The sequence below is a fragment of the Danio rerio genome, chromosome 5 (genome assembly GCF_049306965.1).
Source record: "Danio rerio strain Tuebingen ecotype United States chromosome 5, GRCz12tu, whole genome shotgun sequence".
Taxonomy (NCBI): Eukaryota; Metazoa; Chordata; class Actinopteri; order Cypriniformes; family Danionidae; genus Danio; species Danio rerio.
This window is the reverse complement of record NC_133180.1, coordinates 38,304,914-38,318,187: the sequence shown is the minus strand read 5'-3', so window position 1 is coordinate 38,318,187 and position 13,274 is coordinate 38,304,914. Positions and strand designations below refer to the sequence as shown.

Genomic DNA, 13,274 nt, shown 5'->3' with positions numbered 1-13,274 from the left:
AGAACGGATGGAGAATCAAGAACATTTAGAGCTCTGAGCGCAAGTCTCCAGTTCAACTAAATGAGACTGACATGCTACCGATTTTAACATGATTAACATAAGGAGATTTTAGGAGACATTGGTAAGCACAAACAAAACCTAGTTTTGAGGATCTTACTGTTAAGTTCAAAACATTTTATGAGGCAATGTTTTTCAAGACACTGCGGCCAAAAACTATTTTAGGCTTTTCATAATTTTGTTCACTCCAATGTAAAGTAAACATCCAAAGTACACCTTAAAAGTGTTTCTTTGCTTGCACTCTATCAATTTGGCTTTGCAGATTTCAGTTACAATACATATTGTTAAAAGCTACGTTCTCAAAATGAGTTTACTCTCCTGCACTGAGCTGTAATTGCAATTTGTTGCTATTTTCAGAACAGTGCAACTGTCGTTTTCACGTTTTGCGCCTCATTGTTTAAATAACTTTTTAAATGTTTAAATGGGTGTTCCAGTCTAAAAAGGAGGTGGTCAAAAATATCCAAACACATCCTATTCTTATGCCCCATATGGTGATGTATAAGTTTCCAAAACACGACAGGTGGACACATCTAAACTTGTTTTTATACTGCTGATTATAAAAACCTAATAAAAATGCAAATTATCATGAATAAACTGAAAAGGCCTCCATAGATGAAGGAGGTGGTAGTGGTTTTTATATTTTTGTAGAAAATTATCATTTTTTAAATATTTTAATCCTTTATTCATTTCCATATGTAAAGATATTTGTGTATTTCTGTACATTCTGTGTATTAAGCAATGTAAACGCTTTTTGGATCTGCATAGGCACATAACTAACGTGCTCTGTACTGTACTTTAGACCAGCTTTCAGTTGGTCAGAAGAACTGAAATAGACCACGCCACTGACCAACTGAAAACTGGTCTAAAGTCCAGCACAGAGCACGCTAGTTATGTGCCTATGCAGGTCTAAATGTGAACACATGTACACAGGATGTACAGGAATACACAAATATCTTTACATATGAAAAAAAATAAAGGATCAAAATATTACAGAAATTACCATTTCCTACAAATACATAAAAACCACTATCTCCTACATCTCTGGAGGTTTCTTTCAGTTTATTCATGAAAATGTGCATTTATATTAGTTTATTATAATTACCAGCATAAGGGCATGAGAATAGGGCATGTTTTTGGATATAACTCAGTTTTTTGACCACACTTTATTATTGTTTATTTATTTGTTGGCTGGAAATTGGAACTGAATTTACAAATAGTTTAGAAACCAATATTTGTGTTTAACAAACGAAATTAAATATGTAGGTTAATAGATGTTTTCAGTGGAGTGCGTACCCATACTACATTGTTTCCTTATCCATGAAAGTAAAGGAGTAAATAGTAAAAATAAAGAGAAAGTTAAGAGTCTGAATGGAGGAGGCTCATTCTTTATCCTCAGGCTGCAGATGGTTTGCTCGCTAGTGAAGCTCTTAGCCACTCACAAAGTCTGTCATGTAAATAGCAAATGCACCATGGCGAGATGCAACTGACTTTTAAAGGAAATGGGAGATAGACTCTGGTTGGTTTAATGCACATTATGCTCAAAACACACTCATAACTCATTAAGAGAATAAGCACAAGCCCTGTTAGACCATGCGCCTGGGTGCAAAGTATTTTTTCAGTCCTAAAAATAGCAAAAGTCAATTCAGAAACATCTTTAATAATTTTGCACCATGCACTTTAGACTTTGTGCTTAGATCAATAAAATAGAGCCCCTGGACGTTACAGTTTTACTCTTCTGAAGCTTTTTACAGTGGGATATGTTCATTCATAATTTGCCTGATTATATAGAACCTGTTGCAGATAATCCAGAAATGTAAGCAAATTAATTGCATATTTCATTAAATATTAGGTAACCTCAACTAATATGTGTTTACGCTTAAATTAATCATTTGTTACAATGTACTTATTGTGTAAGTAAATGCTTTAATATTGTACTTATGATTAATTAAATAACTTAATGTATTTACATCTGTATTTATTGTCTGTAATTGTTTTTTAATTACATTGTTGACCATCCCTTATACCTTAACCCACCCTTAAACCTTCCCATACCACCAAATCTGTCCTGAACCTGTATTCCACCTCAAGAGCACAAGAGGGGTTCTGCAATACATTATAAACACAGTAAGTACAATGAATTTACTTTTTGATGGAAGTAGTTATGGCCACTTAATATAAACTATTAGGATATTAGAATGCTTCATTTGCATACACAACATTTAAAGAAAGATGCAATACAAAAAAAAAATGATGATGACAACCATTAGTTATTCCCCCTATTCATTTACAATGTCTCGTCTTAACTACAATCTCTTTTCTCCTTTGCTTCAGTCAATCTTTGACCTCTCGGTTCAAGAAAGCCCTCATTCTCCTTCCTTAATCGCTTCTTCACCTCACCTAATCCTTTGTTATCCCGTGGCGTGCTCTCGCTCACCTGTAAACATGGCTTTAAAGTAGTCGCTGGAGGAGGCCATCATGGCTCGGTGAACAGGAAACGCCTCATCCCCGTCTCCCGCCACCAACGTGACATCACACAGCAGGCCCTCTATCCTCAACTGGTCAAAACCCTGAGACACAAATAGAAACGGAAAAAAATAAAGCACAAAGAAAAAGAGAGAATTTTTGTAATACACTTAATGAATCCACTAAGGAGAAGAAAGAGAATGCACAAAACAAAACCGCTAAAACTCTAAAACATCTGTTGTTATCATCCAGGAAATCAGTGTGTGAATGTTAAGGAGCTAAATCGTTACTATGCGTCCCATGAGCGTCATTTCTGAATAAAAGATTGCGGGGTTAATTAATGAACAGGAGGTCAGAAGCATGAGGGGACTGAAGCAGAGATGGACTCCCAGAGCTGAGACCAGCCATAATTAACAGGACAGAAGCATCGTCCACTCACTCATTCACACGCACACACTCACAGTCAGCCTCAATCCACCAGCATGTGCTATAGCAAACGCCAGGCGTGTGTGAGAGGACATGAAATAAGGCACAATCCAATCAGCGATACACTTACTGAAATTAAACATAAGCTTGTACTGCAGCCCCTGGGACGGATTTTTTTTACAGATGTGCCACACGGAAGAGCCGACTGGCCTCATAACATCAGCGTCTGAAGCAAAATCTACATTTAAAGGCTTGGCTTGAGATGTGCCTCTTTGTAAGTCGCTCAGGATAAAAGCGTCTGGTAAATGACTGAATGCAAAAATGCGAAAGATGACAACACTCAGGTTACACTGCATTTAATGTGACAGCTAAAGTGTTTTGTGCTCAGGCATCTACACATACAAACACTGCGTGTGGGTGTGTGAAGATTACATGAACATTAACAGCATGTAAACCGGTGGTAGTCAGACACAGTGTTTCTGTGCAGTTCCGCCAAAGCTTAAAGGGCACCTATGTTACCCCTTTTTCAAGATTTAAAAGATTTAGGATATGTCTTTAGTGTCTCCAGAATGTGTCTGTAAAGTTTCAGCTCAAAACACCCATCAGAATATTTATAATACCTTTCAGAATATTGGAATTTTCTGCTCTGAAAACAATATAGCTGTTTTTGTTGCCTGTGACTTTAATGCTAGTTCTCCCTGCACACGGTTCCCAAGTGTCTGTCAGAGAGTGCCTCAATCTCTGCCCTGGCTGCGTCAGATAAACAGCACAGTCACAGACATGAAGAAAGCAGATCTCACGTAACGTTTGTGTGAAATTCTACAGTAAGAACTTTCCCAATGAGTATCTGATGTATTTATTGTGGAGTTAATTCAAGCCTTTCTGCAACGATGAGTCACACACAATGTTATAACAAGGTTCACGCACGCACACACACAGTGCGCACAATTAACTTTGTTGTGTTTTTGCATGGCAAATGTGACAGGATACACGTTAATATCCACTGCTGTATGAATATCCGTTATGTTGATGTACAAAATAAACCTGATTTAATTTCCACAAACTGGGATTGAAGCGCCTTCTTTTATAATTGTACTGACACGCAGCAGTGGTGATAAAATAAAGACAGTAAAATCGCTGCAATTCAGTACAAACATGCACTGTTTTAATACATTTAAAATTTTAAAAATTTTTAATACATTTTAAACTCACTCTTGGTCACATTTGATGATGATTGATGATCACAGAGAACTTTCAGAGAACAGATTTTTCAAATCCTGGTTACTTTATGCTCGCACTGTCTTGTCGATATGATTATATACGTTACTATGGAGACATGTTAATACGTGGCTGTCAATCAATTTGGTGGGTGGGAAAACCGCACTCCTACGTCACGTTGCGGGGTGCCTCAATATCGGAGGAATTTGGGTCCTATTTTAATATCAGGAAATTTAAGAAAAAGAGATTTTTTGTCTTTATATCACTATAATATGCCTGTGGATACACTATACCTACACACAGTTCTCTCCAAACAAATTGAAATTCAAAAAGATGATTTTCATCATAGGTGACCTTTAAATTGACATATTTGAAGTAAACTAAAACAACTAAATTTCAGATGCAAGTTGTCATGAAAAATTTGGATATATTTGAATTTTAAGAGCAAGATCTTGATTAGGGAATTAATATAATTTTAAAAGTCAGAAACATTAATAAAACAAATACTTGATAATTGATCATTTGTTATCTCAAGTTCTAAAATATTTTATAGTGTGGAAAATTGCAGAAAAATAGGGTTATGTGCTTGAAATAAGCTTGTAAAACACAAATGACTAGAAACATCATATTGTAAATTTCTTAATAATAATAATAATAATTAATAATAATGTTAAAACACTGAATAATAAGTTATATTGGGACAGATTGTTTTTATTATGAAATGTTATTTTACTTACTAAACTTTTGCAAGTAAATATTGCTCTTCTAGGTACATTTTTCAGATGCAGCCTTTTCTTTACATCAGAAGTACCAGAAATACAGTCAGAGGCCTTTGTACATTGTTGAGGACCACTGACACAATGCATGATGATAATAATAATATTTTTTTTATATTATTGTTAATAACATCAAACATGACTATGTAAAAAAGCTTAATTGTGTACAATTGGGTAGCCAAGAAAGTGAAAAATAAATAAGTAACTGCATTTCATGTGGGTACTCGTATAATATTATGATTTCATAATATTATTTTTATGCATAATCTGTATAAAGCAAATGGATATGCAACACAAACCATATGCTAAAACACACAGTGAAACCTGCTTCCTCAGCGAAACCTCTCATTCAGAGTGTGCTCAGTGTATGAGGAAGCACAGAGCCTGGGGATAAACATCCAATCAAATTAACCGAGTGCTGTTTCCCAACAAACCATGGAAATCAAATCACTTTTCCAGCAGTTAGTGATATTATAGAGAGATGCGGCTGCGGTGCTTTAGGACACATGTGACAGATTTAAACAGACATGATAAGCAGCCGTCACTTAATAGCTTAAGCTTTCATCTTCAACACTGACAATATGCGTTCATGATATTGTTATAACCCGTTAAATGCATGAAACAATGTTTGAGGGTCATTTTCAATGAGTGCTATAAAATTAAGTTATGAATCTTCAGTTTCAATTTACATGAGTTACGTTATGAATGTATCAGGGTTTGTTTAAAATATTTTGATTTACCAAACTGAATCGAACCAAATTAACCTCAATGTGAAGTTGACACGCAAATGTTGTTTACAGTCTGCTTGATCTCACAGCAGGAGCTGGTTTCAGGCTGAATGCAGATCAGCTGATTGATGATGGGTGTCAATGACATTTTGACAGGAATCAATAGAGTGACCTCACAGTGCCAATGTTAATTGTCAGTGCTGGAGACATAAAGTGATCATGTAATGTTTTAATGTGTCTGTGCGTGAGCATATAGACTTTGAAACTGTTCAAAAGTTTAAGGTCGGTAAGATTTTTAAGTGCTTTTAAGAAGTCTCATCAAGGCTGCACTTATATTCACTCAAAATACAGCAATACAAGTTCAAAAGAGCAAGTTTCATTTGAATCAGATGTCTTTCTTATCAGTTGTCCTTGATGAATAAAATATTACATTAGAAATGTTTCATTAACCAGCTTCATGAAAGTAAACTTAACACTTATTACAGCACTTTTCAGACCAATTAAAGTAAAAAAAGCAGATGATATTTGTAGTGTTCTCATAACTTCATAGACTTTTTCGCTACCTTATCATTTTTTCCATTACCTTTTCTGCTTAAGAGATGAACAAACCCTTTCTGATGATGAGAATACTGAAAAAACATTTGCTGTGAAACATGTATTGTTCTCTGATGTGTCCATCTCATAGACTGTAAAATATATGGACGTAGTATCCGTGACGTCACCCATAGGTTTCTGAAGAGCGCAAAAGAAGCCACAAGTAGGCGCGGCCAACCGTCGCCATTGTGGTCACGCGTCATCACACCCACGGCGGGATACCAAACAAGGGCAAAGAGGCGGAGAGTGAGCGGAGCTACAGACACCTGCTAGCATTTAGCTTGGACCTGGTTCAGACACACTTTACTTTGGGAGAAATGCTTAATACTTTATCACCAGTGACTCGTTTGTATTCTGACCACTTGTGCTTGGTTGTACACTATATCAATAAAGTGTTTAGACTTTTAAAAACACTGCTGTAATACATTGAGCCACTAAACATTGTTCTTATGACGTTTTTCAACAGGAGGAAACCGCGAATTACTTCCAAACACTTCAGATATAGTCTGTGTTAGTTACTGTAAGACTATTGATAAAATCCAGCATAACACTGTATGACAACGCTTCAGATGACTGTTCTAGAGCCTACAGCTAATCAATCTGACAGATTCTGGAGTGCATTACAGCTTTAAATATAAATATAAACGATAAATGATCTTAAATAAAACAAATACATGTACAGAGATGGTATATAAGTATATAACTTTACTCACATGGGAAACGGAGGCCACGTGAATGGTTTGTGAGCACAATTAAGTGCCCTCAGCACGCCATCTAATAATTGTGGGAAACAAGTCCAAAAGGCAGTTGACTGTGTAAAGCCACATAAAACAACACAGAAATACGATAAATATGCCAAGTTCAGTGGCTAATCTGCAGGATTCAGCTGAGGTGACGTGACGGCGACCAACGAGACCTAACTGTCACTCAAGTGGCCACTCCCTTAATTATGCAAACTTTATATAACTTAATATAAAGGAAACGGATGAGTTATAAAAAAATTCACCCCCCTCACAGTTGTTATGAAGGGTAATATTACCTGTATTAACCAAAATCTTTTTTTGTACCAGGCTGTAAACACCTTTTTTTCTGCTGTAAAGTTGGCCATTCTAACAGTGGGCTCAATTGAAATTTGCTCTGTTTTGGAGCCAGGAGCGGCCAGGACTAGCGGAATTTCGGATGAATTGCAGTTTTAGTTACTTCCGTATTGGCTTCCTGAGGGAGAGCGGGAGGTTGCCGCTTGGTCCATCTGCACTGTCTTTCCCACATCTGGGAGAGTTACGGTGTTGAGAAGCCCCGAAGAAGGGTACCACTGTTGCATGCCCAGATTGACGCATGATGGTGGATTAGTGATGGTTTGGGCCCAATACTTGTGCTAGATGGGACTGCCAAATGACTACCAAATAGCTAATAGCTCTGGAAGACCATGTGCACCCAATGGTTCAAACATTGTATCCTGAAGGCGATGCCATGAATCAGGATGATAATGCACCAAGCAAGACTGGTAGCAGAGTGGTTTGATGAACATGAAAGTGAAATTGAACATCTCCCATGGCCTGCACAGTGCCAAAATGCACATATTATTCAGCCACTTTAGGATGTTTTGGAAGGACGAGTTTTCCTCCACCAGCATCAGGTAGTGACCTGAAGACTATTCTGCAAGAAGTAAGGCTCAATAGCCCTCTGGAAAATGTGCATGACTTGTATCTGCATTCACAAGACAAATTGATGCTGTATTGGCCACAAAAGGTAGCACTACAATTTAAGATTAAAATGAGAAGGACATTTATGTGACATGTATCTGTTCTTACTTTAAGAATAAACCCAATTAATTTCATTCAATCTTTTCGAAAGCAAGATTGACAGCTTAAAATTGCATTTGAAATTAAAGTTAAAATATTTTTAGAAGAAGAATTAAACGAAGATATCAACTTTTGGTGCACAAACTCATTTAATGGTAAAACTTTATGTATTTGTTATTTTACGCTCAGACTGCAAACACTTTCAGCCTGATTTCTTTCAGTCAATAATAACATTGGCAGCCAATCAGAATCCATACTGCTTTAAAGAGCACAAACACTTAAAAAGTGGCAGATATGCATTAGTGCTTATATTAAACAGAACATTAAATTGCACAATAATGTGGACATTAACATAATCATCATTCATTACAGATATCTTTATATTTATTGTTTCTTAAGTGATTAAGCATTATTACTTCTTTAAATGTGTTCAAATTGGGGATGCAACGATTAGAGATTTTGGTTGTGCAATTATAGTCTGAGGAATAATCACGATTATTACCATTATTATGCATTCATTAATTTCAAAACATTACTAGTTTAGAAAAATCACATGAAAACTCCTTATATTTTAAAGTGTTATTTATTGCTGCTCAGTAACTAAATAATATGACACAAAACAATATTTAAAAACAAACAATAGTCCATTTCTATTTGGACTTAAAAATAAGTGAAAAAAGTTGGCATTTAAACATAAGTAATAATTTTACACAGAAAATGAATGTCAATAAATAAAAAATAAAAATTGTAATAAAAAAATAAAAAATATTTATTAATTAATTTTAAATAAATAAAATTAATTACAATAAATAAATACAATTTAATAAATTAATATAAGTTAAAAACAAATGAAAATATAAAAATACAATTTTTTAAATAAATGAATTTAAAATAAATTAATAAATAAATTTTGTTAACTAAATTAAAATAAATAAAATTAGAATTAAAAAATAAAATTAAAAATCAATAAATAAATGAATAAATAAATAAGTAGTATTTGTCTAATGTAAATCTAAGTTACATAATAGCTAAGTATTTCCCTTTTACAGTAAAATGTGCGTCTGAAAAGCACAAGTCCCTCGCTCTATATATGCAAGCTACGCGCCTCCATTGGAAATAACAAACTTGCGCGTGCAAAAGAGGTGATATGTGACTGGCCCTTAGTTAATAGCCTCAGCCAAATTGAATCCAGTGTGCATGGTGTAAAGTACAGGCTCGGAACTTCAAACTAGCACTCAGTAGGCATCACTTCAAGTTGCAGCAGTTTTGTTCCATGCAGAAACATGGTGTTGAAAAGCCTTCCCGATTAATTAGCCATGACGAATTAAATTGCAGTTAATAGTGAAATCAGTTACTCATTGCATCCCTAGTCCAAATGTACTTTTTAAAATACAAAAATGCCTCATGCGTCAGTGGGTTAAAGTAAATATGAAACAAAACACAAACAAAATGAAGCAGATGACCTTCACTTATTGATCTTTCTGCAACACATCACTGCAAATTCCAATTAAAATCTCACCTTTGATTCGCACTCAAGCACCTGTCATCTGAGCCGCAGAAAGATACTAATGAACGTCCTTCTGCACTTCATGAACACCCACCACCACCACCAATGATGATGACAATAACACTATCATGTACATGTGCGAGTTCAAGCCTGAGTGCCAGCAACAGCAGTGATGACCTTCACAGTCTCGTCCAAACACACTCTCATGTGTGACACCATGCCGGACCGGCAGATGGTGACGCCCCACCTTGACGTTTAGTAAGTGACACATGTATTCACACACACTCACCTGTAAAACCACAGAACTGTGTGTGTTGCTGGTAAAGAAGCGTGTGTTTCCCGTCTTCGAGGCCTGCAAGTGGGAGGAGAGGCCCATTTCACTGCATCCCAGCGATACCTTCATCATCTGAGCATCATCATCCTCCACTAGTGATCTGTCCAAAAAAAGAAAGAGAAAGAGAGGAGGGAGGGTTATTATGCAGGTATAAGCAAGTAGACAGATGTGCAAAAAGGATCACATTTGTTCGACTGAAAATGCAATATTTGCTCCTTGAATGTGCAAAATGCCTCCTCATTTAAAGACAACACTTTTGTTTTTTAAATACACACTCAAAAATATTATGTTTGCTGTTTGTTCAAACTACTTATTTAAAATGTGCCGAAATAACGATATTCTTGAGGTTTTTTGGTGGACAACTAAACTGTTTTATGTTCAATCCACTTAAATTTGTAAAAACGAATAAGTTCAAATAATTCCTTGATGTTGCTCTGACAGAAATCAATTGTGTGAAAACCAGCATTCTTTACAGTGCAGTAATTATATGATTATATACAGTACCTGACAAAAGCCTTGTCACCTATAAAAGTTTTGGGAACAACAAATAATTGACTTTTGTTAATCATTTGGTATCAAAAGTGGCTTATTTGAAATATAAAGGCAAAGGCCTCTGTAGATGATGCTTATTTTACCAAAATAAATGTGATCATGCCTTGATTTTTAATTATTTAATTAGGACAGTAAGGTCTGCTTAGACAAAAAAAGTCTTGTCACTGAACAGAAATAATATACAGTATAGAACAAGGATCACCAAACTTGTTCCTGGAGGTCTGATGTCCTGCAGATTTTAGCTCCAACCATAATCAAACACCCCGGAACAAGCTAATTAAAGTCTTACTACTTGAAACACCCAGGCAGGTGTGTTGAGCCAAGTTGGAGCTGAACCCTGTAAGGCACCGGACCTCCAGGAACGAGACTGGTGACCCCTGGTATAGAACAAAGTCATTGTGCAGTGGAAAAAAATATACTGTTTATGACTTCCATGAGCTTGGAGGACTGCATCCAAACATTTATGCAACGACTCAAATAACTTATTAATAATAAAGTCCTCTGGAATGGCAAAGAAATCGTTCTTGCAGGACTCCCAGAGTTCATCAATATTCTCTGGATTTATCTTCAATGCCTCCTCCATCTTACCCCAGACATGCTCAATAATATTCATATCTGGTGGCTAGGCTGGCCAATCCTGGATGACCTTGACCTTCTTTGCTTTCAGGAACTTTGATGTGGAGGCTGAAGGTTGAGCGCTATCCTGCTAAAGAATTTGCCCTCTCCTGTGGTTTGTAATGTAATTGGCAGCACAAATGTCTTGATATACTCAAGTTGTGGATGTTGCCATTCACTGTGCAGATCTCTCGCATGACCCCATACTGAATGCAAGCTCAAACCATGATTTTTCCTTCACCAAACTTGACTTGCGGGTTCCAATAAGTCTTCTGCAGTATTTGTGATGATTGGGATGCAGTTCAACATGATTCATAATAAAAATTTACATTCTGCCACTTTTTCAAATGATCAACAAGAAGTCAAGTTATTATTCGTTGCTCTTACAACTGAGATTGATGACAAAAATGTATGTACAGCAGTGTACTGCAACCAAATTGGTTGACTTAAAGTAATTAAAAATGTTGCTTTTAAAGCTTTTAGTTGACTTTAAAGTGAGGCTTTGCTTTAAAATTGACTAAATTAACTATGCATATTATAAAAAAATTAAATCAACTTAAAAAATCCAAGTTAAAACTGTTTCCTTTAGGTTTTTATTAAGTAAAGTCTACTTGTCCTTTTAAAATAATATATTTGCTAATTTTTTAAAGTTACTAATTGTTTTTTACGGTGCAGAAATCCACCTTAATATGAGAAGAAAAAAAACAGAAATGACAGCCTTCTAATTTGAAAGAAGTTAAAAGTAATTTGGAAGAACTCTCGTTTTTCTGAGTGCCTAATAAGACAAGCAAACATTTTCCTTTCCTATTTGTCTATGTCAACCTTTTATAGGGCAAATGTATATATAAAAAAACATCATGGAAGCAAATTAAATTGGTTCCTTCAGATGTTGCGGTCAGCTAGTTTGGCCTTTTCCGAGCTCAACGGTAAAAGAGCAAACAGTCAGAACATTTTAAGATCAACCAGTGCTCTGAATAACCAAAAGATCAAATCAGGCAAGTCTTTAATCCTCGATTCCATGATGACTAAGTGTAATATATAACATTTGTGACAAACAGCACAAGACATTGTGTCAATGACAGCATCACATGCCAAGTTCAATGTCTAAGAAAAGCAGTGCAGGTCACAAAAATGCCACATTGTGACTTTGTTCCTCATATCTGTGACAAGAGAGGAAGGTTTCACATGCATTTTTGCAACACTGATTCAAAATACTTCAACATATACACTAATGTTCAAAGGTTTAGGCTTAAAGGTTATTAAAATTACACTAAATTTTTATACACATCTAAAATGTTACATCTTAGTTTCACATTTTGAATAAATGCTGCATTTTCACTTTCTATTCAAAGAAAAAAAATAAGTAGCACAACTATTTTAACGGTTAAAATGAGAATAGTTTCTTGAGCATCAAATGATAAATTTTAGAGTGGTTTCTGAAGGATCATGGATTTTATTATATTTTTGATCCTTGGTCTTGTTGGGTTTTAGAGAAAATGTACCAACACTAAACATTTGAATGCAGTAAATTCATGTCAGATATTAAAATCTAAATCCTCTCTAGTGCAACTGGCTCTTTTAAGATGTCTTATAAATACGTGAACGGATCAGTATGGGCCGAGCTGGAGCACTCAATCTGATCCCCGGGCTCTGCGATTGGTTGGGGAAATTTCAAATTGAACTAAAACAAACCATTACAATTGATTTAAGATAGGCAATCAAAGTTCGGGACATTGCAACCTGCAGAATCTGGGAAGTTAAAAAATAATAATAAATAAAAGAACAAATGAATGAATGAATGAATGAATGAATGAATGAATGATTAAAATAAATTAAATAAATAAATGAATGAAACAGTAAACAGTATGTAAACAGTAATCACTAGTAGTCAAATGGTTGTATTAACAAACAATTGTTCAAAAGGTCTAAGATCTGGTGAGTCATTGTGCCAAAATTCATAATGAAAAGGAAAGAAACAGCCCCAGATGCTCTGTAAACGGAAATGCACAAAGTAACGAATGGGCACTAGATGATTTCCAAACCAGTGAATATCCACTGGAGTCAGGTTAAACTGAGTGTAAGAAAAAGAGTGCTGGAGACCAAACAGAGACCAATGGCAACTCTGTAGGAGTTACAAGCTTCAGTGCTTGTTCAGATGCTTTAGTAGACACAGCTTTAAGGGATATCAGCATACAAAATCTC

At 35.5% G+C, this 13,274-nt stretch overlaps 1 protein-coding gene across 10 annotated transcripts in view; it reads right to left on the bottom strand.

Annotated features, from left to right (window-relative positions):
- klhl13 (kelch-like family member 13) overlaps positions 1-13,274 on the bottom strand; it is a 97,583-nt gene that overhangs the window by 24,612 nt on the left and 59,697 nt on the right. For all 10 annotated transcript variants that reach the window (XM_017356040.4, XM_068221099.2, XM_073949831.1 and 7 more), the window contains 2 exon segments: positions 9,861-10,005; positions 2,492-2,624 (listed from right to left, as the gene is read on the bottom strand). In XM_017356040.4, coding sequence (XP_017211529.1) covers positions 2,492-2,624; positions 9,861-10,005 — 278 coding nt within the window.